The sequence below is a fragment of the Stegodyphus dumicola genome, chromosome 9, assembly GCF_044657685.1.
Source record: "Stegodyphus dumicola isolate Sdum_Otavi_A_Nest chromosome 9, ASM4465768v1".
Classification (NCBI taxonomy): domain Eukaryota; kingdom Metazoa; phylum Arthropoda; class Arachnida; order Araneae; family Eresidae; genus Stegodyphus; species Stegodyphus dumicola.
In genome coordinates this window covers 131,967,167-131,994,647 of record NC_140776.1, presented here as the reverse complement: position 1 = coordinate 131,994,647, position 27,481 = coordinate 131,967,167, and the positions used below count along the sequence as shown (strand labels likewise).

General features: G+C 33.1%; 2 protein-coding genes across 2 annotated transcripts in view; one reads left to right on the top strand and one right to left on the bottom strand.

Annotated features, from left to right (window-relative positions):
- LOC146995488 (nose resistant to fluoxetine protein 6-like) overlaps positions 1 to 9,757 on the bottom strand; it is a 62,839-nt gene extending 53,082 nt beyond the window's left edge. The window contains exons 1-2 of the mRNA XM_085823125.1: positions 9,481 to 9,757; positions 143 to 387 (exon numbers count right to left, since the gene is read on the bottom strand). Coding sequence (XP_085679251.1) covers positions 143 to 387; positions 9,481 to 9,757 — 522 coding nt within the window. The remainder of the gene's footprint in view (positions 1 to 142; positions 388 to 9,480) is intronic.
- Positions 1 to 27,481, top strand: part of LOC146995487 (uncharacterized) — a 123,319-nt gene that overhangs the window by 64,405 nt on the left and 31,433 nt on the right. The window lies entirely within an intron of this gene.

Here is a 27,481-nt window from a genome sequence, read left to right as displayed (position 1 = left end):
TTTAATATATTTCAAATTATGTAAATGTTATTGAACTCAGTTTGCTTTTGAATGATTTAAATTTAAATTGTTTTTTAGAGATGCAGTTTATATTTCGTATTTGAATTTTTATAAAATTATTTAAATGCATATATTTACGTACTGATCCATTCTTTGTAGCAGCCACTAGTCCATCTAATTTGTCTGCATACGAATATATTTTATTTTTCTTAACGGGCAGTATCGGTCTAAGCTTGACAACGCAATATTTTCCTTGAAACATAACATCTCTTTCGCCTCCGGGTTTTGACCTCGCAGCAACTGCTCTAAGACACCCTTCGTAGTTCCCAAAGGCTGATATGGTACCACCAAGAAAACCGTCGATTCCTTTACCAGTTGAATCTATAACTAAATTTGAAAGAGGGAAGTTAAAATTCGCTTTAAACCTAAACAGTACACACACACACATATATATATATATATTTGAATTTAACAAACATTCACTGTTCGCAAAAAGCAAATTTAAAATTAGCTAAATTTTAAATGAAATTGAATTACAAATAAATGATTAATTATTGCTGCGAACTAATCTACAATATCATTTAAATTCTGAGAGCATATGTAAATCAAGTGCAAGTATCGAAATCTATTAATATATAATAAATGTATAATTATATATATATATATATATATATATATATATATATATATATATTATACATTTAATGTGCTTATATATTATACATTTAATGCATATATATATATATATATATATATATATAGATAGATAGATAGATAGATATTATACATTTAATGTGTTTATATATTATACATTTAATGCATATATACCGGGTGATCAAAAAGTCAGTATAAATTTGAAAACTTAATAAATCACGGAATAATGTAGATAGAGAGGTCAAAATTGACACACATACTTAGAATGACATGGGGTTTTATTAGAAAAGCAATAATTAGAAAAGCAATAATCTGATCAGAAAAGCAATAATTAGCATAACAAATTAAGACAAAGCAAAGATGATGTTCTTTACAGGAAATGCTCAATATGTTCACCATCATTCCTCAGCAATAGCTGTAGTCGAGGAATAATGTTGTGAACAGCACTGTAAAGCATGTCCGGAGTTATGGTGAGGCATTGGCGTCGGATGTTATCTTTCAGCATCCCTAGAGATGTCGGTCAATCACGATACACTTGCGACTTCAAATAACCCCAAAGCCAATAATCGCACGGACTGAGGTCTGGGGACCTGGGAGGCCAAGCATGACGAAAGTGGCGGCTGAGCACACGATCATCACCAAACGACGCGCGCAAGAGATCTTTCACGCGTCTAGCAATATGGCGTGGAGCGCCATCCTGCATAAAAATCGTACGTTCCAGCAGGTGTTTATCAGCCAGGCTGGGGACGATGCGATTCTGTAACATATCGGCGTACCTCTCACCCGTCATGGTAGTAGTTACAAAACCAGAACCACGCATTTCCTCGAAGAAAAAAGGCCCGATAATAGTAAAGTTTTTTTTTTTTTTTGTTCTAATAAAACCCCATGTTATTCTAAATATGTGTGTCAATTTTTACCTCTCTATCTACATTATTCCGTGATTTATTAAGTTTTCAAATTTATACTGACTTTTTGATCACCCGGTATATATTAATTTAATAATTAAGAGGAATTTTGAAAAGTTAATGCTAAAAATACATTTGACACTATAGTTCCTTAGCAAAAATGTAAAATCATGTTACAATTAGAAACAATAATAAAGTAGCAAAAGCTATCTCGTAAAAACTATAAAAATTAAGAATAAAGATTACAAATCGGGATAACTTCAAAATCAAAAAAAGGGTGATAAAAAATAAAGAAATTTTAACGTACAAATAATTTTAAACAACTCTTTTAAAAGTAAATACATTTCAAATGCACAGTAAATATATACATAAAAAAAGCTCAAATTTCGACATAAGTTAATACCTATAGTGCGTTTCGTCAAACGATAATAATTGAGATTAAAAACGTAAATTCACTAACAGAAAAATCCAACTCATATATATATAGATAGATAGATATGTAAATAAAAAATATGAAAGCAAACTTCTAAATTTAATTGGCTATAACCTCTTTTTTTCATTTAAATTATGAACTGCATCTCTTTATCTAAAAACTAGCGCTGAAATTCTAAATTGCCTCATTCAAATTAATCATGCAATCTTACGTAACGCTTAATGCAGATGCCTCTTGACCAATCACCAAATTGTAAACCAAAACTTAAAACTGAAACATTTGCCTCCTACCCTTCGTCCTCTACATTATTACTGCGACAATCCTTCTCTTCTCGCTTACTCTTTCATCTTGTTAAGACGCTGATGAATTCATCTATGTGCGCTTCTATAGCAATAGCATCAAAAATGTTCTTTAATAGGCACGAGTAGAGTGCCAAGTGAATTGTGTCTACAAATAAGAATTTAAATAAACATGAAATTTAATCAGGCTCGACTGCTTCTTCAAAATGGATGGACGCATCAAGTCTCTACACTAAACAACATTGCTGCGCTTCTACATGTCAGTGGTCTTACATCATTGCTTCCAAAATTGTCCTATCATTACATATATAATGATTTAGATGTTGAAGACAGATACTGATAACGACGACATCCAATGCCTAAGAAGTAGATTGCAGCCATAGCAGATTTTAACACTTCTTTATTCTCATTGCTAAACATTTTTAGGCCAACAAAGATTGGAGCAGTAAACGCGCCGGTTTTTTAAGATTTTTTTTTTTTTTTTTGTTTTTTGGTGCCTTATACATTTTCGAAACATATTTGGCAAAGGAGATGCATCAAAGAGAGAGAGAGAGAGAATGATACGTGCTTAAGATGAAATTTACATTCAAAGTGATTTAGTTTTGTTTTGACTTTTTTATTAGAAAACATTCTTTCTAAAATTATGAATACCTGCAGAATTTTATGCAAGAGCCTGCGAAACGATCGTCATGCAGGAACCATATTGACATGGATTGATTTTCAAATCACGCATTTTAAAGAGAACTATTATGCGCAGTAACTATTTTTAAAACAGAAAGCGGAAATACACAAATTAAAATAGGAAGTTCTATGTTTAAAAGCAGATTTCAGGAAATACTACAAATTTAGAAATTTGATTTATGTAGTTTTAAATAATTTCACTATTTTATCTGCCTGTCTATATAATTTATTTACCTATCTATCTGTATAGATAATATATTTATCTATCTGTTTGTCTAATTAACTATCTCTCCCTTTCTCTCTTTATATATATTATATATATAGGATATAAAATATGGAAGAAAACTAATAACTTTAATTTGGCAACAGTCCTCTTAATTCTACATTTTAATTTATCTACTTCCTTTTTCTGTCCTAAATGCCTGTCCTTTTTCTGTCCTGCTGTTTATAATAACTGTCTTGGCAGTATCTTTCAAAATTAATCCGCTTTATGTTTGCTTATGTAACCCTCCTGCAATGCGACAGTTCTTATCCAATCACAGATCAAAATTTCAATAAAGAACTTTAAATATCGCTGCTATTAAATTTGCAGTCCACTTTTCCCACTTCACTTGTGCTGCCTGCATGCATCGCTGCCCCTGTTGTCTATTTTCTGTTGTCGAATGATGTGATAAGTTATTTAAAATTGTGGGGTGCATATCATACCCATAATTATGATATTTGAACCTGTTTATGCTTATGTAGGTTAGCTTTATTATTAAATAAAACTTTGTTGAATCTCCGGCCACGTCTGAACGTTTTTCTTCTTCATTATGTCATCTTATAGCTAAGCAGATATCTTCTGATCCTCAAGTGATGCTGTTTTTAAATGAAAACAAAGTACTTGAGTTCTGTTAAGATACCATCAGTCCCCTTTTTTTTCAATCAACACGTGCTATTCAATAGAATTTTTTTATTACTATACGTGCAGTACATTAACAATTAGATGATCGAACTAGGTGGTGATCGCCGAAAGTATCGCAGTAAATACATCGCCGGACGAAAATCTAACGGAGAAAACAACGCAAAGCGAAAAAAAAAAAGCCTCGTGAAGCAAAATGGTGTGGGAGAAGACATCACAGTTCTAAAACATCGAGGTACAAATAATCGTCGACGTTTAAAAATATCATCATCGAAAATATCGTGGTAAAGCACCTACAAATCATCGCGTGATGATAAGTTCGCAGATGTGTGTTTTAAACTTTTAAAAATTAGATTATATGTACAATGATTTGTGAGCTCAAAACGGAATGTGGAATATATTTACTTTCATATTTCATATTTTTGATTAACTAATAAATGTTTGCTGAAAAATTAAGAAGGAAACTTAAGCGTTCGAAAACTGGTAATGAATTGAAAAATAATGAAAATTTCAAGACCATTTAACAAAATGCATGCAATTAATTTTTTTAAATATTATGAGTACTTAAAAAATCTCAAATATTAATGTTCAGTCAAAGAGGGTAATTAAATAATTTTGATCCATTAGCATCTATAAGAAGTAGGAAGGAGTACTCAACGCTCCATGCAACGTTTACTACATGTAACTTTACTTACGTTTGTATTAAGTTGCAAAAGAAGAGTACCCTGATACCAGTTGATGAAAATTTATTATTATCAGTAGTTCTCAGGTAAAAATTACAGTTATGAAAATGAATCCTGATCCAATTTTGCAAAGTTTGGTATTCAGTAACAATGCAGTTCTACATTATGTAAATTAAATGACTGAAATATCGTAGGTTATAGATAAAGATTTTAGGGTTACCAATGATGAAAATCATTCTCTTAAAAGGCGTTGATACAAGAAAACTGTTGCGAATTCCGGCTCTAATATATATCTTTATTTAAAATAAAAACATTTCTTTTCTGCACTTACTGAACATACATATTTTTATTCTTTTATTTCCTACTATTGTTCACTCTATAATTTTTTGAATTTCATTTGTTTGTATTTTTCTGAAGTATTATGATACATTCTATAACATAAAAATGGATGTACCAAGGAGTAATCCGAATTGGATGAAATTGCGTTTACCCAGAACTTAACGATACAATATGCAAATGATTAACTTTTGGCAGTAAACTGACTGATTAGTTGGAGTTCCAGCATATTGTAACAGAGTACCTGAAAGATGTATAAAACATTTTACATTCCAATGCGAATACCACAATATCCATGTAAATGTGGTTTCGTTGATACACGTGGGCTCTGTGTGATTCCTCGCAGATGGGTTCGCGAACAGTATGAGCAGATGTTACTGTTTGAGAGAGGAGGTAGACTTGAACTAAGCAAAGCTGTTTAAAACATTGATTCTACATTATTTTATTTATGACAAGAAAGGGAAAAACGTAGGTTGAATTATGAAGGATCTAAGAAGATATTTTCAGATTGGGCTCAGTTGAAAATAAATCTGTTGAATTTTACTATCCGAGGTTCAGGTGGGAATAAAATTGTCATTGCCAAGTTGAGAAATTTCTGAATCGATTCTAATCCATCTATCTACTTTATGAAGAAATGGCTTTGAGGACGAAATTTATGGCAAATTTGTTAGTCTATGGCAAACTGGTCACCATGCTGTGACCATGAAAGCTGCTTAAAAATCACAGAACATCACGAAAGTCACATGTAGCCAGATTTTAGCTGAGATTATTCGGTGTTCCTTTGCACTTGATCATTGGTGAGAAAATGCATTTTTAATGAAAATTTCAGCTAATAGAAACTGCATTAAACAGAATTTACTAGTGTTTATACTTCTGTTATCATATATATGTGTATGTTACGCATTAGATATTATAAAAAAACTAAAAATTAAAAATTCCATTCATGTTTCTAAGGGAAATCAAATATTTAAAATTCCAAATTTTTCGCTTTTAGAGGCATTTATGAGTTCAAATTCAGCAGGAAATTATCCTCGTTAATATTAAAGTATGTAATAACAACAAAATGCATGAAACTCAGCTAATATTTTCTGTTACAGAAACATGTCCTCTGTAATGAGATATGAGGTTAGAAGGTAACACAAAACAATAGTTAGAGAAATAGAAGTCTGAGAGATTTTTAAACATAGACTGGAATCTCCAGAATTCCATCTTATTCTCTAGAAGGGTCGTAAATTTAATAATTTTATTCTTATGCGTTCTTTTTTGAGGAATTCTTCTTTTTGCTTATAGAAAGCTCATGAACGCTACCTGTCGTAGAGAACTATCTGAAGAACAATCTAGTACATTATTTGAAGAAATTATCTCATATTTTTATACCTGGGAAACTCGAAGGAAACCACGTACAGCTAGCTCATTTGCTCGCCAGTATTGGCTAAAACGTATTCGTTATTTTAATATTTTATGTAATTTTACTATTCGTTTAAATAAAAAAGACATTATGAAAATATGTGTTATTTGTAATCTTTCCTGAAATTTGTTAAATCAATCATGAGATTAGAAAATGACCAATATAAGTTTCTATAGCAACAAAATACCAACTGGAGTTCAGCGGGAACTTCTTTGTTTATCTATTTACCGTATCTGAACATGTTCACGGCTATTTTTAAAAAAATGTAGTACAGGAACATTTTAATTGTATCTTCAGCTCTAGTTTTAATAAATATTAAACATAAACTATCAGAGCTTAATTCGGTAAAATTTCACAAAATTAAATGGTAGTTAAGTACAGAAAATTTGGGAATATTCTAAAGTTTCAGAATTGCTACATGTAAAACAGAGAGAGTTTTCTGAAAATCAATAATGCTAAAATAAACTAAAGTTTCTTCCTACTGCCTGTATTGTTATGTAACAGAAATATAATTTAAAAATTTAAATGTGGTCGAATAATAATAACTACAAAAGTTTTAGATACATTTACTATGATTTAAATAAAAAATGAGGTCATTGTTAGAAAAGTACTCACATAATTTAATTTTATTTAATATTTGCACTAAGAAACAATAAAAAGTTAAAGGACGTAAAATTTCATAAAAGGGGATGATGATGTTTTAAATCATTATATTTAAGGAAATAATGCGCAAAGCAAATTTTGAGGAAAGCACAATTTAAGTATCTAAAACTCTAACATATTTAAAACTCCCAATATTTGAAAGTTATACTTTTTTTTCTGATTACGTATACCAATGTTTCCTCTTTTAGACAGTTTTAATTTTCTCCCTGGCGATTTTTACTTTGGGTAAAGAAACATGTCCGTGTTCACTAAATCAATCTTCATCCTGCTTTAAAAAATTCTTTCAGTGATTAAGGATCATGAATGAATATGAAAAATTTCAAAAATGTTTATTAATTCTTTAAAATCTCTGCAGAACTTTAGAACATCCATTTTAATTCGAACTTAAAGATCTGCTGTTCAACAAAAATGACATCAGGTATGATGGTCCACTTCGTTTTAGCCTAAGGTGATATGTCTTTGAATGTGTCCAACATATCTATGTTTGTTTTCAAGCAATTCAAGATAATAAAGAATAAAGAATTACTGAAAATATTTTCCACACAAAGATACATCAATAAATGGGATATTAATAAGGGCATATATTGATAAGGATATGCATACAAATATTTTAAACTAGCTGTACCCGCCCGGCGTTGCCCGTGCATTTAGAAAATGCAGATAAGTGAATAGCGCAGGAATAGTAGTGTAGGACATGTAGACTGTCTCTCTCTCTTCCCCCCCCCACAAGCTACAAAAAAGAAATGAATTGTAATTAATCGATTTAATGTATCGTCAAAACAGCAAACTAACGCTAGAATAAAGAAATCAATTGTTACAATCGAACGTTATTTGAAAACAAATAATAATATCAGTGAGTCAAAAAAACCGTGATTAATTAATTATAAATAATAAGCTACAAAAAAGAAATGAATTGTAATTAATCGATTTAATGTATCGTCAAAACAGCAAACTAACGCTAGAATAAAGAAATCAATTGTTACAATCGAACGTTATTTGAAAACAAATAATAATATCAGTGAGTCAAAAAAACCGTGATTAATTAATTATAAATAATTTTTTTAAAATTTTTCTAATTCAAAAATCGAAAATCGGGCTTCGAGGTCTGGTGGCCAGCCCCTTTGTGCTTCCGTATAAAAAATTCCAGGTCCCTGCGTGCGATAGATTTGGCTGGAGAGCTCGGTCAGACAGACAGACAGACAGACAGACAGACAGACACATTACACTTGCTTTTATTATTATAGATAAAAGTGTTTTCTAAATCATTATCTTAAACTGAAAATGTAACTTAAAATCTTATCTGAAAACGTAATTTAAAACGTTTGCTCTTTGAATTAGTTTCTGACATATTTCAGGCCATATAAACAGCCAACTTTCGGAATTCACTTCCAAAAATCTTCAATATTTCCCTAGTCTAACTAACGTAAAAATGAAGGCAAACTTATTTTCTAAACAAATGTGCTATAAAAAATAAAACGATAAAATATAAATGTGGTTTTTCATCATAGTCGGCCATTTGAATGCATACTATAAGATACTGACAAACTCAAAAAGATCATCTGAATTTTATGTTAATTTGAGAATTTCACACCAAAATGTACAAAATTCAAAAGATGTATAAAATATTATCCTTTACATTTTTGAATTTTCAGTAAAAATAGTTTGTATTCTACATAATTGCACATAAAATTTAGATATAACAGAATGATATAGAGCTTAAAACTGAAAACAAAAATCATAAAATTCATAACCTTTTTTTCTAAACTAATAACTTTATAAATTTTTCTCAATAAATTAGTTACACTATGCATTTCAAATATTACAATCTGCACTTCAGGAACAAATTAAAGTTGCTTCAGATTGTTGATAAATACAATTCCTTTAAGTTAATGAACCGATGGAAATTTATCATTTGATACTATGAGATTGCAAAGAATTTATTTGTATTTAAAAATAATTATTAATATAATAATTTTAGAATTTTTTTATATACAAATATTTCAAAATTTACAACGAATACTAGATTAAATATATTTATACGGTCGGCTTCACCAGCTGATCTGAATTTCATACTTATAAAATGATAAGTTATATCGTACAGAATATTTACTCTTGTAATATATACTGTTTGTGACTTATTTGTGTTAAATAGGTATACTTTAGTAATTGTAAATAATCTTTGATTTTATATGCAATTAATATTACATACAATGAAGATTAGAATGCTGTCCGATGTATTTTACACTTTTTTTAATGGCCGAGCGTTTTATTTAATAGATATTAGGCCTGCGCCACTACAAGGGCCTGAAGTGATGGTCATTTCATTATGGAAGCACCTAACAGGGAGCCACCGTTGCCTTCTATGAAGGGGACGAACGGTTACAACTATGCCTTCTCCGAGATTCGAAGCCCGGCCCATCGCTATGGCAGTTAGAGTCACTAACCACTATACCGGCTGGGCGGCTGTATTTTACACTTTCCAGACATAAAATAAGAAATGCTATATACTGCACTTACATTCGATAGCCCATTCTTTGAGGTTCTTTATACCCATAGCATATTCAAAACCTTGCTTCCTGCACGTTGACGTCAAATTCATTTCACTTGTAGCTCTGATTATAGTTGGCAAAGCCGTTTTCATTCCAAAATTCAGAAGTTCTTTAAATTTTTTATCCAATTTCTGCCATTTTTCGTAAACAATCTTATTTTCCAATGGTTCTTCGACGTCTTTTTCAAGGCTTAGACTTTCGGAAGCCGCTATTATGGCAAACAGAATAATAACCTTAACTTCCATCGTTTCTCCAAATTAAATACTGCCAACTGCACTTTAATAAATGCAGTTGCTATATGTACCATACATATGTTGTTCCAGAAGACTAAATGCAGTCAACTGCACTTTATTAACTCGAATCGCTATTTGTGCCACACATATTTTAATATTACAATTAATAATCACTTCGTTAGACTAATATATTATTTTCATGTCTTTACTGTAAGATAATAATTTTTATCTTTTCCGAATCTTTTAATTTTAACGAGTTAAGGAAAATTACTGCGATATCTGAAGTTAAATCAAAGAATAATTGGATAATTATTCGCTTATTATTCGTTTGTTCAACAAACAATAAAAGAATAAATATTAACCAAATTCAAGTAGTGTAATTATGCAGCATTCTGAATTCACGAAAATTCAAATAATTCCTATGTGATAACAGTTCTGAATTTTGACTCATAGAAAAGATCCTAACATTTTTCGTTTGTTCTTTTGTTTGATAGGGGTTCTCAGGTGGTGAAGAAAAATAAGATTACGTACAAAATATCGAAGACAAAAAGTTTTGAATAAAAAGAGCACTACAGTTTTATTTAGTCCTTCGCATAGAAATCGTTAGGAGCTAATTAACTCTCTGCAGTTTACCTAAGTTTACCTTAGATCTTTTCTGTACACACTAAATCCTCGGAGCAAATAAATGAAATGCTTTGTAAAGAAACATTCTTTACGTTCTCCATGCCTCGAAAGCGCGACTCAGGATATATATTAGATTTATATATAGCTCTATTCTAACATAGTTATTTTGACACGAAATGGGACTTTTTCTGAAATAACATACCATTTTTTTCATACTTCGATTCTACCACTCAGATTATGCCCAAATATGGAATTTTGTATTGTGTAAGTACTGCATTATATTCTAACTAGTCTATTAACTTAATTTATTTATTATTTTAATTCTTGCATTAATTATTGCATTGAGTTGGTAGTTGTGCAATATTATGTTGAGTTATAAGCTCTACCCTAAGAATATGTGATGCAACATATTGAAATTATGAACATCGTATCGCTATGTAATCTTTAGTATGGAACTGTAAATTAAATTCTTTGCAATACGGGAACTGGATTATTAGCATAACGTTATAAGTAGTCTTCATTCAACTTGGCATTAACTATTTTATTGAATTACATGCAGAATTTTAGACTTTAGATTTTAGATTTAGTTTATTGATCTTATATGTCGTGTATTGCATATTGCACATAATTATTAATATTGAATTGATCATAGGTATTTTTATTTTATACATTATATTGGTATAACTATATTGTTGCATTGTATTGCATATTGCACAGAATTATTAATATCGAATTGATCATAGGTATTTTTATACATTGCATTGGTATATTTATACTGTTGCAAAATATGTCTTTTTATCCTCAGTATTGTGCTGAAGTGTTGCTCTTGTGTATTGTATACAAAGTATTTCATTTAATTCGCTTTAGTTATTAAGAACATTGCCTTATAGCATCATACTATTAAGAATATATATAATTCACTTCTTTTTATACCCTGAGATACGTAATGAATTAAATATTGTATTAATTATTTTACTGAACTAGCAATTGTGTTAAAATACTGTATGAAAGTTAAAGTAGTATTTTGGTCTCATTTTGCATTAAACATTTCATTAAATTATAAATAGTATCATAGACGTAGCTTATCGATTTTATACTGTATCATATGTCTTGTATTGCATATTGCATAGAATTATTTCCAATTACTTGACAATATGTATTTTTCTACATTGCATTTGTCTATATACTGTCGCATACTGTATTTATTTACTCTTAGTATTTTATTGTACCTATTTGTTTTTGTGTCTTGTATACTAAGTATTATATTGATATTAAAAGCATTGCCCTGTAAGCATGTTAATTTACCTATTGTATCACATATCTTACGTATTTGCAGTACATCATATTATATCGTATAACCGTACATATTATATTGTATAATATATATATAAAGTTGGGAGCTTCGTATGGATATGTATCATCTTATATGAAATTGCAATGTTGTGAGCATCGTATACATAATAAAATTGCACTATAAGTCCCCTGCAATACAGGAAATGTATAGTTGATATCGTAATATAAATAATGTATCATTAATTTTCCATTAACTTTTGTAATTGAATGATATAGCATCCATTATCTTACGTATTAGTTGTACATCATATTGTACTGTATACTGTATTATATAATATATACTTTAAATTGTGAGCATAGTATAGATATGTTTCATCTTGTATAAAATTGAATTATGAGTTCCCTGCAATACAGTACTGTGTAATATATACTAAATTCTGAGCATCGTATAGATATGCGTCATCTTGTATAAAATTGCACTAATATAGGGAATATACAGTTGGTATAGTAATATAAAAAATGTTTTATTAACTTTGCATTAACTATTGTATTGAACAATATGGCTTATTGATCTTATATCGAATTATCTATCTTGTATTGCATCTCGCACAGAATCATAATATCGTATATCGTTTTACATTGTATTGGTGTATATATATATATATATATATAGTTGTATAATGTATCCTTTTTACCTTGTATTGGTATCTATATAGTTGCATATATGTATTTATGTATTGTATCCTTGCTTTGTACACTAACTATTGTATTGAACTTACCATCAGTATTAAGATCATTACATCACCGATATCATACTATCAGCATTATTATCAGCCTAATATATAGCAGCAGTAGCAGTTTTGCAATATTTAGCGTTGTATCAGTTTGTAGTACTATTTGTAAGTATTCTAGTAGTAGTTTTGTAAAATTGTAGTATTGTAGTATGTAGCAGTAGAAGTTTTGTAGTGGTGTTTACTCCTTTGGTTTTCTATTGTTATCGCTATCTGTATGTGTTTTTTTCTAATTATGTCTATGTGATTATAGTATTTATTCAAAACTGGCACTTGCACCTTTGTAATCTTATGCTTTGTCAAAACTACAAATGTACCCTTTATCTATTTATTTTATTTTATTTTATTTTTTGAGCCCTTGTCTGGCCATGTATTTGTTGAACTTTGACTCAATAAATACTAGGCCCGGGCGGTTGGTGTGAACATGCTTCTGGGGGCTTCTTTGGTCTTTTGGACTGCCACCTGGATGGCCTGGTCGCTGGGTTTCGGTGTATGGTGCGAGGTGCCTGTGTGGCCCATCTGGCTCAAGATAGAGGTGGACGTGTTGCATATGCCAATTAACCATTACGGTAAAGGGATGGTGCACACGTGCCCCGTCAACTATCAACTATCAACTATCAGTCTTTAGATGCTAAGCATTTTAAGGCATGAGATGAAAGGAAAGACTGGTTTCAACAAGAGGAAAAACGTCTTTAGGTGACATCCACATAGATCACTGGATAAATTCCTGAATGACTAAGAAATCATCGGATTCTCCGCTTATGATGATGTGATGTTCTATAACGCAATTTAAATTTATTCAAACATATAGTCGAAATCCAGTCGCTCTTCACTTTAATCTGCAACGATATCGCTTGTCTTTTGCGTTAGCACAAGCTCAATTCATGGTATTTGATGGTGTACACGTCCAAATGTTTTCTCTTTGAACACCCGAATTCTTTGAAGTATTCTGAAAGTATATTCAAAAGCATCCAACTTTTCGAAACACCTTGGTATTTCTCACAGCCAAATTCCCCTTCAAATTTTTGCTTAATTTTCTTCTTTACTTCTACGTTTATTTTCAGTGCTCAGAAAATTAAGATTTTTCGATTGTTACACTTCCATAAATTTTGCATTTTCGTCATTTTTTTTCAATATCAATTACATCATCTGCGTTTCAATTGGAGACTTTTCATTTTCTAGGTATTTTAATTATAAATAAAGTTTAAAGGAAAGTCCAAAGCATGAATATTTTAGTTAAGATGTTTTGTTAAATGACAAAGAAATAAAACAGTGCAGCAATGTTTATTCTGTGCCACTGAGTGACCCGATTATTATATCTCCTTAAAAACAGTCTAAATCAAATTAAAGATTATGTTTTTTATACAATATATAACATGAGAGAAAATTAGCTACTTAAACCATTCTTTCGAAAAGGATTAATGTAAAAATTCCTACTTATATATATAATTTTTAAAGCTGGGGCATGATCGAAACTATCAACGTCCTGTTTGCTTAAAACATTGTTAAAATAAACATCAAACGAACTTTCGCAGTTTTAGACAATTCAATTTAAATGCAAAGTAAAATAGCAGAAGATAACATGGCGAAGGTAAAAATTTACTCTTATAAATATAAAAAAAAAGCAAGAAAAAAAGAAATTTAAAAGTTCAAAATTTGAATTTGGCGTTTTTATTGTTAAATAAAAAGATGCCAAATTTCAAAACGCGAAAATATGTAAATTCGTGTATATCTTAGAAAATTTTGAAAAAAAAAACTCTTAATTTTTTGCAGGTATGCTTAAATGATGGTAACTACTTTAAGATGATGGTAAACATTTTATAGGTAATAATTCAAATATTTTCGAAAAAATTATAAAAATTATTTAAAAATAGAAATTAAAAAATAAAACACAAAAAATGGGGGAATTTTATTTCAATTAACCGAAATTTCGAAATGTGAAAGGAAAAATTTTAATAAAAAAAGATACATTAATAAATATATGCCAAATTCAATTAACATTGAGGAGCTAAAATTTTGAGAACCAATTTTTGAAAAACTCTTCGTATGATTTCTACAAAACTTGGCAGTCCGGCATAATTTGAGTCGCAGATTCGAAATATGTATATATCCAAATGTAAGAGTCGTGGAATCGAAATATAATATAAAGAACATTATTTGAAAGAAAGAACGTTGTGATTTTTTTTCCTCTCACGGAAAAGGAAAATAGGTTGCCATATATTAAGAAGTTCGCCAAGTGAAAACTTCTTGGCTCAAACTGAAAAAAAGCGCCAACGTAAATTTCTCCGTAAATTTCGCACCAAATTTTACAAAATCTCATATTTGGGCACAGTTTGAGTCGTAGAATCGAAATATGTAAAAACATGGGCATGTTATTTCAGAAAAAGTCCAATTTTGTGTCAAAATACCTATGTTAGAATAGTGCTATATATAAATCGAATATATATCCTAAGTCGCGCTTTCGAGACAGGAAAAACGCAATTTGAATTTTGTCATTTGGCCCAGTAGAACAGGAGATATAAAACTGACCCCCCCCTTTTTTTCGCAGTGTACCACTTTACTTTGTCAACATATTTTATATTTTTTTATTTTAGACTGGTTCAGAATATGGTGCGTGAGATTTCCCTGTATAAATCTAAGGTGATCTGAGACGAGAAGTTGTAACAAGTTTGAAATTTGATTGATCATTAAGAAGCGAATAAACAGTGAAGATACTGTTGAAAAGGAACGGGAAAAAGGAAGTATGGTTAAAATTAACATTGAGATTTAGCAAGTAGCTTAGACTTGTAGCTGGCGTACACTGATAGTGGGAAAGAAATGGAAGAAAAGCAGAAAAATAATAAATTTGATAAAAATGGCCTTGAAAAGGGAATGTGATTAAGGATGGTGTTTACACTGACGATCAGAGCATTCCGAGGAGAAAAGGAAGGGGTGAGAGATAGCAACGTAAAATCAAACTGCAGTTAAAAAAATAGGACAAATGCAAAAGAAATGAATACAGGTGGTACAAATTATTTCAATCTCTGATTGCACATGTTTATCTTTGTATGTATAAACAAGTCAGGGCAGAAAGAAATGACCAAAGCACCAGAATTCTACCATTGATTGTACAGGTACAGTCCCACCCTGCTAAGTGCTCGGCTCCGACCCAATTTTGATGAAGAACACTCCACGAGAGGGATCGAAGAATTTTGCACAGGTGCTTTATACATCTTCAAAAAATATGCTTTCTCCAAGATTCGAACCAGGGACTAACGAACAATTTGAAACAAAATAAATAGCCTAAAAAGTAGATTGGTGAGACAACAGCAAACATCTTGAATCTTTTGAGTTATGTCTTTGCTTCGATTGTGTGAGACTCTTGGTAAGGAGGTGATGGAATATAGCAATTCACCTGCAGTAGAAGATATGACTGTGATATTTCAGCTTTTAAAAATGGCTTGTGCCTTTTGATCCGGCTAATATGTGCGACATATTTATCCAGATAGCATTCGAAGATACACCGAATAACATTGTAATATATTGCAGCCGTTGTGGCTCAGGGCATAACTGCATAATTTAAAAATTGTTACATTATTTAGGATACACAAATTACTTAACAGCTCAACGATATGTTGATACCATCTTGCGGCCAGTTGCATTACCCTTCATGAGGCTTTTTCCAACAAGATAATTCCAGTCCACATACCACTTGCATATCACTGGACTGACTCCGTGCGGTTGATACTCTTCCTTGGCCAAGCAAGATCACCAGACCTTTCACCAATCGAGCATGTCTGGGGCATGGCAGACCGCCAGATTCGGGCACGACAAAATATCGTACATCTTGAGTGACAACTGATGAATGCCTGGCAGAATGTGTCGCAGGATGACATTAGGAACCTCTACCACTCCTTGCCTCGAGGAATTCAAGCATACATTGCCGCCATTGGCGGTTTGACCAACTACTAATTTGAACACTCAATGGGTGATTGTGAGCCGTGAACAGGTAATATGACCTTGAGTTTTTAATCATTTTATTATCTGTGTATGAGCTTAATACAAATATTCAATTTTATCAAAAACAATCACTTCCTTCATGGTGCTTCGATTTTTTTTGGAAAAAAGTGTATTACGCGACATCCAGATGCAGTAATAGAACAGAGAGTTAAACTTCTAGACACAAACTGAGGGTAAATATTAAATCCTTCTTGTAGGCACTGTTCCTATCCAAAAAAATACCCTTCCCAAAAAAGGCACCGCTTCCAAAAAAAAAAAGGGTTAAATAAAATTTTTTAAAAATTATATAACGAAGCATAGGTCAGCTCCGAGTTTTCCAAGCTTGTCAATAATGTGGGCGATCGTTCAAGTTGTGTACTATAAACTTAAAGGTGGCTTGTACACTGATAAGTATTTGGGCACCTATGCAAATGACGATATCTGCGGTCCTAAGGTACGTCACGGACTCCGCCGGTATATATCGTGTAGGAAATAGCATCGCCTTTAGTCGCATGCAAGATGCCTCGCAGTTCGGAGCTCTTTGATTTCGAGAAAGGTATAATTATCGGGTATCACTAATGTGGCCGATCCTTAAGGGACATATTTAGCGATCTGAAGTATCCAAAATCGACAGTGGCCTATGTGATTAAGAAGTGGAAGGTGAGCGGTGATTGTCGGAATGTGCCCCGAGTCGGCAGACCAATGAAACTGGGAGATAGAGACCGGCGAGTGCTGTCCAGAGAAATTCGGAAGAACCGCACCCAAACGATGGCCCTCATCCCCGAGGAGTTTCAACAGGCATCCGGGAGTATTGTTTCAATGAATACCCTCCGTAAGGAAGCACGTCTGCTTGGTTTTCATGGTCGTGCTGCTGCCCATAAGCCTTTGATCACAAAGTCCAACCGCGCTGCTCGGTTAATGTGGTGCAAAGCACATCGAAATTAGACCGTAGATCTGTGGAAACGGGTTCTTTGGAGTGACGAATCAAGGTTGACCCTTTACCGTTCGGATGGCAGGGTCTGGGTGTGGCGTCTACCTGGAGAACGTCTCCTGCCAGAATACATTGTGCCAACAGTCAAGTTCGGCGGAGGTGGAATTATGGTCTGGGGGTGTTTCTCCTGGTATGGGCTGGAACCCTTGGTCCCATTCATGATAAGCTCAACTCCGATGCCTACTGCACTATTTTGGATGACAATGCGCTTCCTACGTTGTGGCAGTTTTACGAGTTGGACCCCTGTTTCTTTCAGGACGACAATGCAAGTTGTCATGTTTCGACGTTAACCAAGGCTTGGTACGTGCCAATGGAGTTCATCGAATGGACTGGCCTGCCCAGAGTCCAGACCAGAATCCTATCGAGAACTCTGGGACGAGTTACATCGCCGAATTCAGGGGTGCACTACCCGTGCAAAATCGGTGAAGGAACTTCTGTCTTCTCCAAGCCGAGTGGAAGAAAATACCACTAGTTGTCATACAAAGACTTGTGGAAAGTATACCCCGAAGGATCCACGCTGTAATTACCTCTCGTGGAGGCTCTACCAACGATTGATTTTGAATAAAGTTAGTTTTTCTTTTCTATCACAGGTGTCCAAATACTTATTGGTAGTCAGTGTATATTGTTACCGCAGCTTTAAGGTGGGTTTTTCTGGTAAGTGGAGAGATCGGTGTTTTTGACGCCGTGTCTATTGAAATATTCGGGAAGGGGACCATATTCTGTAACAAATCTTGTTAATTGAGGAAAATGATGTTCGTTTGTTGTCTACTTGCGTGATGTAGTAGTTCTTGTTCACATTCGTCGCAGTCTGTTTGCCATTTGATTTGTGTCTTGCGTTTCAGCACTTAGTCCACCCAGTATCTTAGTTTTGATTCCGGATTCAATACTTTGTGTTTTGTGTGCTTCAATGAAGACCTTCACTTTGAATTTGTCTTCATTTTTATTCTGAAATCGGCTCCATCTTCACTTTCGTTGTTGAGGTCTTTTACCCGTAGTAAAGTTCAGGATATTGAAATCGGCTGCATCGATATGATGCAGTGATGTGTTATCTGATTATCTTGCAGTACTGGAATCCATTCCGAACGTACTGTCGAAGACTACCCTGAAAAATAAATCCTTTTTTTTTTTTTTTTTTTGGTGCACAGTCGTAAATGAAGGCTTAATAAGACCCTCTGTCATGTTTAATATTTCCTGAATCCAGTATGCGAAAGCTAAATGAATCCCCCTCTTTCACAACGCTTTATCAGTCTTACTTCCTTCCAGATAAACCGTATATTAGAGTGGTTAAGTTCTGTACATATTGTAAAATGATTAAGGAACACACCTTACCTTAGATCATTTCCCTTTGCCTTTCTTTTTCTAAGAAAATCGAGTGTAAATTCAAGCACATACAAATAAAACGTTATTTCAATACGCAATTTAATTTTTTTTTTTTTTTACGCTAACCTGCAACGAAATTTGCTGCGTTCCATACGCGAATCCAAGACATTGGGGACCAGACGACTCTTTTATTTCCGCTTCTTAAATTTTTTTTTCAAATCTTTGACATGTCGTTTGCGAAAGGAAAAACATAATTATAATTTGTTATATGAAATATGTATCTTTCTTTCATATTAAATAAAAAATTCTGATCTGTACCCAACATGACTCCCTTATACGGAATATTAAATTATACGCATTTTTCTTGCATTTCATTTAAAATAATTGGGTTAAATTAAATCTACTTCTTCGATACCGCATAAACCACTATATAATAAATGGACTCTTTAAAATTCACTATTTTCGTTTGCCATAGCGACAGTGGCTCTCAATTCACTTAACAGCGTTATATTTCGTCCATATTATAACTCAGAATGCACGATGTATATAAGAAATTAAGCATACAATAACAATAACAAGAAGAAACAGTTTTTCACTGATGATTCAGTATTTCTCATTCAATTAATTCAGTTTCCACTTCGCGACAAGGCAAAAATACATAAAAACTCAAAATATCTGTATTGAAAATTATGAAGTAGAATTTAAACACTTATATCCTTGAATAAATTCCAGAATGGATTAAGCATGATTTAATTTGCAATAATGAAAGGAGGCGTTATCTTTGTTACTTCGAAGCTTGCTTTCTCTAGATTGGCAACAAATCTACTATTCTGCTGTTTCAAATGTAAACAAACATGACCGCTATGACAAAAATAATTAGGTTTAGCCGCACTTAAACAACTTTTAAATTGTTGAGAATTCTATAAATATTGCATACAGATTTACTAAAGGCATAAAAATCTAACCGAAAGGTAAGAACAACATAATTCAATCCTTTTTAAAGCAAAAAAATGCACAATTTCAAACATATAAGTATTGTTGCGTGCGTACGGATTCGTTATGAAATGAATGCACAAGTCCGATGAAAAACGAACAAAAATTTATTATTATCACAACAAAAATGCTTAAATTTTCTCAAATTATCATGCAGTATTACAATATCTCACAGTAGTTATGTTTTAACTACTCAAATGTCCAATAGAACGTAATTCAAAACAGCTAAAGAACGCTAATCCGCGAATTCGCTACAATCAACAAGAGCAGTTTTCTAAACAACAACAAACTAAACAACTACCACAAACTGAGATGTTTTCCTCCTTTTATAAGATTTTAAAATCACGCGCTAGAATTTTCCAGTACTTTCTCGAAATCAAAAAGAGATTATTTATTTAATGCACGCGCTCTTGTATTTTCAATTTTCCTGCTTAGCTTTCTTTTAATATTCGTCACGCGCTGCACTGCGCGAGAAATAAAACCAATTAATTTATAATTGAACTAACATTAGCTTTTTAAATACCAAATTCGTAACACTGCCCCCTTCCCAAGGACTGCACGTCCCGGGCAGTACAATCCCTGGACAGGAAGCTAAACTTACAACTGTGGCATAAGTGCAACTGTTGCACTAATATTACATTACAATATCAAACAATATGAACAATAAATGCAATAACTAACTTAAACAAATCAAATACTATCAAATACTAAATACAAAACAAATCAAATACACATTTAAAAACAAAAAGGACCATGGTCTGATACTATTTGCAATTATTTACATTACGTACTATGGCCATAGTAATAAGCTAACCTGTCGTAAGAGTTCGAAGACTCACGGATCCGAACCACGACGTCATTCGTGTTCAGCACTGTATATGGACCATCCGAAGGTGACTGTAATTTAGGACTCAGTCCTTTTCGTTGAATTGGGTTCCACAACCACACCTTGTCTCCTTTGTTGGATCTCTGTCTAGTAGCTCTTGTGTCGCATCTGGTCTTCATTTTCTCCGTCGCCAAGTTGACTCGCTTTCGTGCAGAACGGTGCATCCCCTCAAACCGGGCCTGGGCATCTTGGATGTGTTCCTCAAGCGATGAAGGCGCATCCGTAGGGCGACTAAACAGGCGGTCACAAGGCAGACGAAGGTCTCGACCGAAGAGCTTCTGGGATGGAGAATAGCTGGTAGTCTTGAGTTTCTTTTCGACCCTGGTATGATTTCGGCAGCTTCCCGAGCTCGATCTTTCGGACAAGGCGTCGACATTTCCAGGCGAGGATCCCTTTTGAGGATGGATAGTCATGCCATCAGATGCTGAAAGCAGCTTATTGTTTTTGAAATCCAAGGAAAAATTGTATTTCCTTAAAAAGTCCAATCCGAGTATGCATGGATCTGTAATATCCGCCACATATGTCGTGTGACGGTAGGCGGCACTTCCAAACGTGATGTTTACGTTTAACTTCCCAGTTATGTCGATCTTGTCACCAGACGCAGTCTGAAGGGTAACACAGGATGGCGTCCAAATAAGTTTATCTTTAAACTGTTCAGCTAAATCTTTCCTAATGATGGTAACATTAGCTCCTGTGTCAATGATCATATTGCAAGGAACTCCATCGATATTCCCATTGATGGACAGTCCGTTATTGTTGCCACTCACTATAGAGATCTTAAGCGCTTTAAAACAGGGTTTTTCATTATCTGGCAACCTCCGTTCCTTGATATGGTCATTAATTTGTTTCCTGCGTCGTTGCTCAGAAATTGTCTCAATTTTCGTACCCTGGGGTGTTCTGCAATTCTTTCGTACGTGGCCTTCAGCTCCACAGTTCCAGCACTTTGGTTTCTTGTCAGTCCTTTTCCTTCTCGTGGCATTTAATTGTCTGTTTAAATCGTATGCCTTATTTTCCGTGCTCTGGGGAGTTCTGCAGTTCCTTCGTAGGTGGCCTTCAACACCGCAATTCCAGCACTTTAGGGTCGGTTTTGTTTCACCACTATTCCGTCTTAAAGCATTCACTGGTCTTGTCAACTCATCCGTTTCATTATCCGTGCCCTGGGGTGTTCTGCAATGCCGTCGTAGGTGACCTTCAGAACCACATCTCCAACATCTTACAGCCACTTTGTTCTCACTGCTATTCCGTATCAAAGCATCGACTTGTCTGGATAAATCATCTAAACGAGCCATCAATTGGTCCCCTGGGTCGTGGACTCGCACAGCTCTGACTGGGTAGCGATCCTTAAGAGTTGCTTGCTGGGCTGCCTCCAATTTCACGGCGTACACTAGAGCGCTTTTTAAATCTTTTACATCCGCCATTCGTAGAGCTTTTTATATTTCAGTATCTCGGACGCCATCGATGAAATATTGCAGGGACAGGATTTCCCTTGTTTCTGTTGGGCACTCCGAAAAGGCGTGATGTGACAGCCTTTCAACATCCGTGGCGAGCTCCTGAAGTGATTCAGTGGGCTTCTGTTGACGGGATTTTAATTGAAGCCTGCTGTAGTCTTTTAAACATTTCTCGCCAAAGCGCAGCTCCAAAGCGCCGGACAGAGCTTCGAAATCTAACCTTTTGTTTTCGGGAAGAGTCTGAAGGATATCCGCTGCGTCGGCTCTTAAAGAAGCGGCGAGATGACAGGCCTTAGCCTGGGAATCCCATCCATTCGCATCCGCAACGATAGAAAACTGGGTCTTGTACACTTGCCAGGATGTCTTCCCATCATATGTGGATAGCTTCAGAAATGGACGAGCAGGCATCGGTAAGAATTTAAAATCATCATTCTTGCTCCCTGCCGTCGCTACGAATTTCTTTAACGTTTCCATTTCTTTGGCAACTGCAGAAACTCTCTCATCAATTTGTTGTTCGACTTGGTGTTGGACGGCAAAAACTCTTCCTTCAATTCGTTCCTCCACAGCCGAAACTCTCCCTTCTATATGTTCTTTTACAGAAGAAACATTTTTTTCTATTTCTTCTTTCACCGAAGAAACTCTTTCTTCAATTTGATCTTTTACGAAAGAAACTTTTTCTTCAATTTGTCCAACTTTATTTTCAACTGTGTCAATTCTGCCTTCCATAGCTTCAAATTTATTTTCTATTATGCAGGTAATTTCTCTTTTCATTTCTTCTTGACATGCTTCAATCTTTTCTTGACCAGCTTGAACGGCTTTCATTTCGTCCTTAACGGATTCCTGGCCCAATTTCATTTCTTCTTTAAATGAGGCAAAGGCTGATATTAACTGCCTTAATTGCTCTTCCATCGCTCTTGTTATTGGCATTCAAACCCCACTCCTGACACCAAAAATTGTTGCGTGCGTACGGATTCGTTATGAAATGAATGCACAAGTCCGATGAAAAATGAACAAAAATTTATTATTATCACAACAAAAATGCTTAAATTTTCTCAAATTATCATGCAGTATTACAATATCTCACAGTAGTTATCTTTTAACTACTCAAATGTCCAATAGAACGTAATTCAAAACAGCTAAAGAACGCTAATCCGCGAATTCGCTACAATCAACAACAGTAGTTTTCTAAACAACAAACTAAACAACTACTACAAACTGAGATGTTTTCCTCCTTTTATAAGATTTTAAAATCACGCGCTAGAATTTTCCAGTACTTTCTCGAAATCAAAAAGAGATATTTATTTATTTAATGCACGCGCTCTTGTATTTTCAATTTTCCGGCTTAGCTTTCTTTTAATATTCGTCACGCGCTGCACTGCGCGAGAAATAAAACCAATTAATTTATAATTGAACTAACATTAGCTTTTTAAATACCAAATTCGTAACAGTATAAAGAAACTGAGATCACTGAGCCAAGTAACAGAGTGGTTATATATATGTGTGTGTGTGTGTGTGTGTAAGAAAAATAAAGAAGGGCAGCCCTATTGATGGACATGTTTGCTTACAAGTATTGCGAGGCCTTCCAGTTTGGTAAAATCAGGAATTGTAAATGAAAGATAATAACGACGAAATCATAATTTCTGAAACTGTTACTCATATTTATGGTCTTAAAATATAATTTATCTGTAGGTAAATTAGTATCATAAATATTTATGTGCATTAATTATAAGTAATGATTATAGTATATTAATTATAAGTAATTACATTTAATTATAAGTAATGATTATGTAAAAATTTTATTTTGTAATATTCTGTGATGACAAGAACCTTCCCTGAAGAATTATGATTATGTGAACCCTCAAACAAAAAGACTTTTGGACTCAAATGCTGAAAAATTCAATAGGACACTAAAAATTAAAAATTTATTTTAAAAAATTAATGTTTTTAAATTATACTTTACAGGATCAAAATTTTTTTTATGATTTTTTTTTTCATTTGCTAGTGCTTTAACGCTTTCTCTTTAAAAAGGCTTCTCAGGCCCTACGCCTTTTTCTTCTTGAAAGAGGGGGGATATGTAAGAAAAATAAAGAATATGTAAAAGGTTAAATTAACCTTTTACATATTCTAGCAAATCTCTGAAATAGCAACATGTATTTGCACTGCGTCATTTCGAGAAAAATCTATGTCATATGACTATTACGTAATTCTGGTAATGTAAATTGAACTAAAACTCAAGCAGCCAATAATAATTTTATAACAATACTAACTATACAATTAAAATGCTTTAAGCACCAAAACTAACTTAGTTTCACTTGAGATTTTATCCTGAACGTTATGCACTTGCTTTCCACGCTTTGGCCTAGCTAAACTGCTGTCTGTCTGCTGCTGCTTTCTTGCTACAAAGTTATTAAAAAGTAGGCCTTTTGGAAATAAGCCTTTTGGTACATTCCAAATAAGCCTTTTGCAATAGTCACATGTAATCTGCCGACTAGTGTGTAGCCGTAACATGTTGCGGAAAATAAAACTGAGGATTTAATCTGCATTTGCCTCCAATTTCCTAGTTATTATGGATCAACACTTCTACGCCATCCAAATTCCTCTTCCTACTTCTGAATTTAGTACATGTACATATATTTATATACTTTTGGGACGGCCGATTGCGACCAAAATACGAGGTGCACATCTACATGTTAAAGTAGTTCTATAAACAAAATTTCAACGTTCTGAGTCCACTCGTTTTTGAGTTATGCGAGATACGTACATACGTACGCACAGACGCTACGAAAAGTTCGCTTGAGAATTCATTTTTAATCAGTTTCATAATTTTTTTTGGGGAAACAGTGTCCTTTATTCTGTCCTTAGTTATGGATGTCAAGCAAAAACATCGTTAAATTGCATTCTATAGCGGTCAAAATGTATATTTTCGCTGAAATTTGATGCCTGAAATTTTTGCGATTACAATATTTCCTTTTTACTTCGTATAAGGTAGTAAAAACAACAGAAACTCTTGAAATTTATTGTCAAACATTGTAACATACTCCTAACACCTCTAGAAGATGGTATAGCTTATGAGTTGCATAGTGAAACCTTTCTTATATTTTAATTTCATTTTGGCTTTGCATTTTTCGTCTAATTTCAACAAAATAACTTCACACGTTGTTTGCGATGTATTATGTATAGTCCTTTTAATTTAGTATTTACTTAAATATATTCAAATTCTCTTATCTACGAAGGTATTTAACCTACGTTTTATCTGAGCTATGAAACTAAGACCTCAAGGATCCCCAGAACAGGTTTTCCAGAAATTAGCATCTGTACTGTAATCATTAGTAAGTACAATAATAGGTCTTTTTAACGCACTAACATAAAATCAAATTTGTGGTCATTCTTTCTTAGAATGTTGCTTTATTCTAAGGTCTACAGTGAGAATATATTCAGTTTTACTTCAAGATCTAATTTGAAGCATCTAGACTTAGACTGCATTCTAAGTAATTACTTGGATACAGATCGATGATAGAGATGGATCATTGCTAAAACATAAATAGAGGCATCTAGATTTAAACAGGGTGCTAAGTAATTGCATGGATATAAATCCATGATATAGAGCAATTTATGATATAAAGGATCATGAATGCAAATCGACGAAATTACATACAAGGAAAATCCCAAGACTTTCCCATAAGGAATTCCTTGGTTTTTAAAGTTTTCCTAACTACAAACCTTTATGAATACGCATATGTGTTTTGGAAATATCTGCGTCGGTATCGCATAATTTTAAGCAAATTGATTTTCCTGCTTAATCTCATCATTCTTATTGTTCGATTTGTTTCGTTTTCCGCATTTTAACTCCTAAGCAATTATATTGTCTGCTTTTCCGTGTTTTACCTTTTCTTAGCATTTCTGGTTTTATGACCTTTTCCATAAAGTCTTGCAGTGGAGGATTCTAAGCTAATTTTTTTTCATTGATATCAATACAGCATCTGTCTTTTCATGGGTCTCAACACCCTTGATAAAAAGTTTCTCCATGCAAAATATCGAAATATCTTATTATGCCAATATCGGTATTTCAGTACTTTCTCATCAGTCATTGCTTTTTAATTTAATGAATTCAGTTTTTTTTAATATGCTTTGAAGCTAAGTTTAACACAAGTATTTAAATGTCAGGAAAAGCATCATCACAGTATGAGCAAGAATCTTGAAATGGTTTTTAATGTTCTCTTTATTAAATTCATGTATGTTAGAACTCCAGTCATCAAAACTGTCAGTTATTCTTTCTAGGTCAGTTAAAACTCAGCATTTTGTGAGATTATTGATGTAGACTTGTCAGTTTTTAGATTTAATCGTAACCATAACTAATTATATTTAAAACAAAACAACAACAAAAAAAAAAAACATAATATACTACTGAAAATTAACAAATTTTTATTCTAATACTTCAAATTCAGCGCAGTTACGAACACTACTCCTTTTAATTCAATTCTAAGTGAAATATAAAAATTCTGAAATGTTACTGTATTAATATTTAATTGTACTAAGCTGAAATATTTCAATGTAACTTGTCAACTACATTTTTAAAGAGACAGTGGCATTTTTCAAAATCACACACATAAAAATTTACGTTTACTAATGTTTAGTTCAACACATGTAAGAGTATGAATATGCCAATTAGTTCTTTTTTAAATGTGAGAAATTCGTAAGTTTTTTTGGTAAATGGTGAAACGTAAGCAAATATACGCTTTCCCTGAAGGGAAATCAATTGATTTATTATATATGTGAAAAATGCGTTCGATTAATGAAACAAAAAGAAATAAATCGCTTTTAATTACTCTGTTGCTTTTGTTCTTTTTCTGTTATGAATATGTTTACTGCATCTGTTATATCTACTTTTTTCTTATATTTTCATACTTCTAAACCTCTTCACATGTTTGCCACGTGATATGAGAAATATATTGAACTACTTGTCGTTAATAAAAAAAAGGGAGACGTTGCATTTACCTTTTACCTTGGCATCATGTTTCGTAAGCCGATACCAAGGACATCTTGTAATTGCTATGCGACGAAGTATTCCGTTGTTAAGGTATATCGTTATAAAGTGAGCAATTAAAGGAAAGAAAGTAAAATACAAACATCAAAACCAGCAGATGGCTAAAGGAAAGTAACTGGATTACAGAAAGTAGTATTTCCTTGATTATAAACGATCTGGAAAGTTATTCCTCGCAGATTTTATAAACATTTCAAAAGCGAATGGGCAAACAAGAAGAGAATTTACTTAAATGCCCTAAGGAAAGTAGACAAACAAAGAACTTATTTTCATATATTAAAATATGCCTTGTGAGCGGTTTAGGAAACTTGTTCAAAGACAAGAGACCAAAAAGTTTTTTTTTGCCTCTCATTGTTGATATCCTTGCTTGA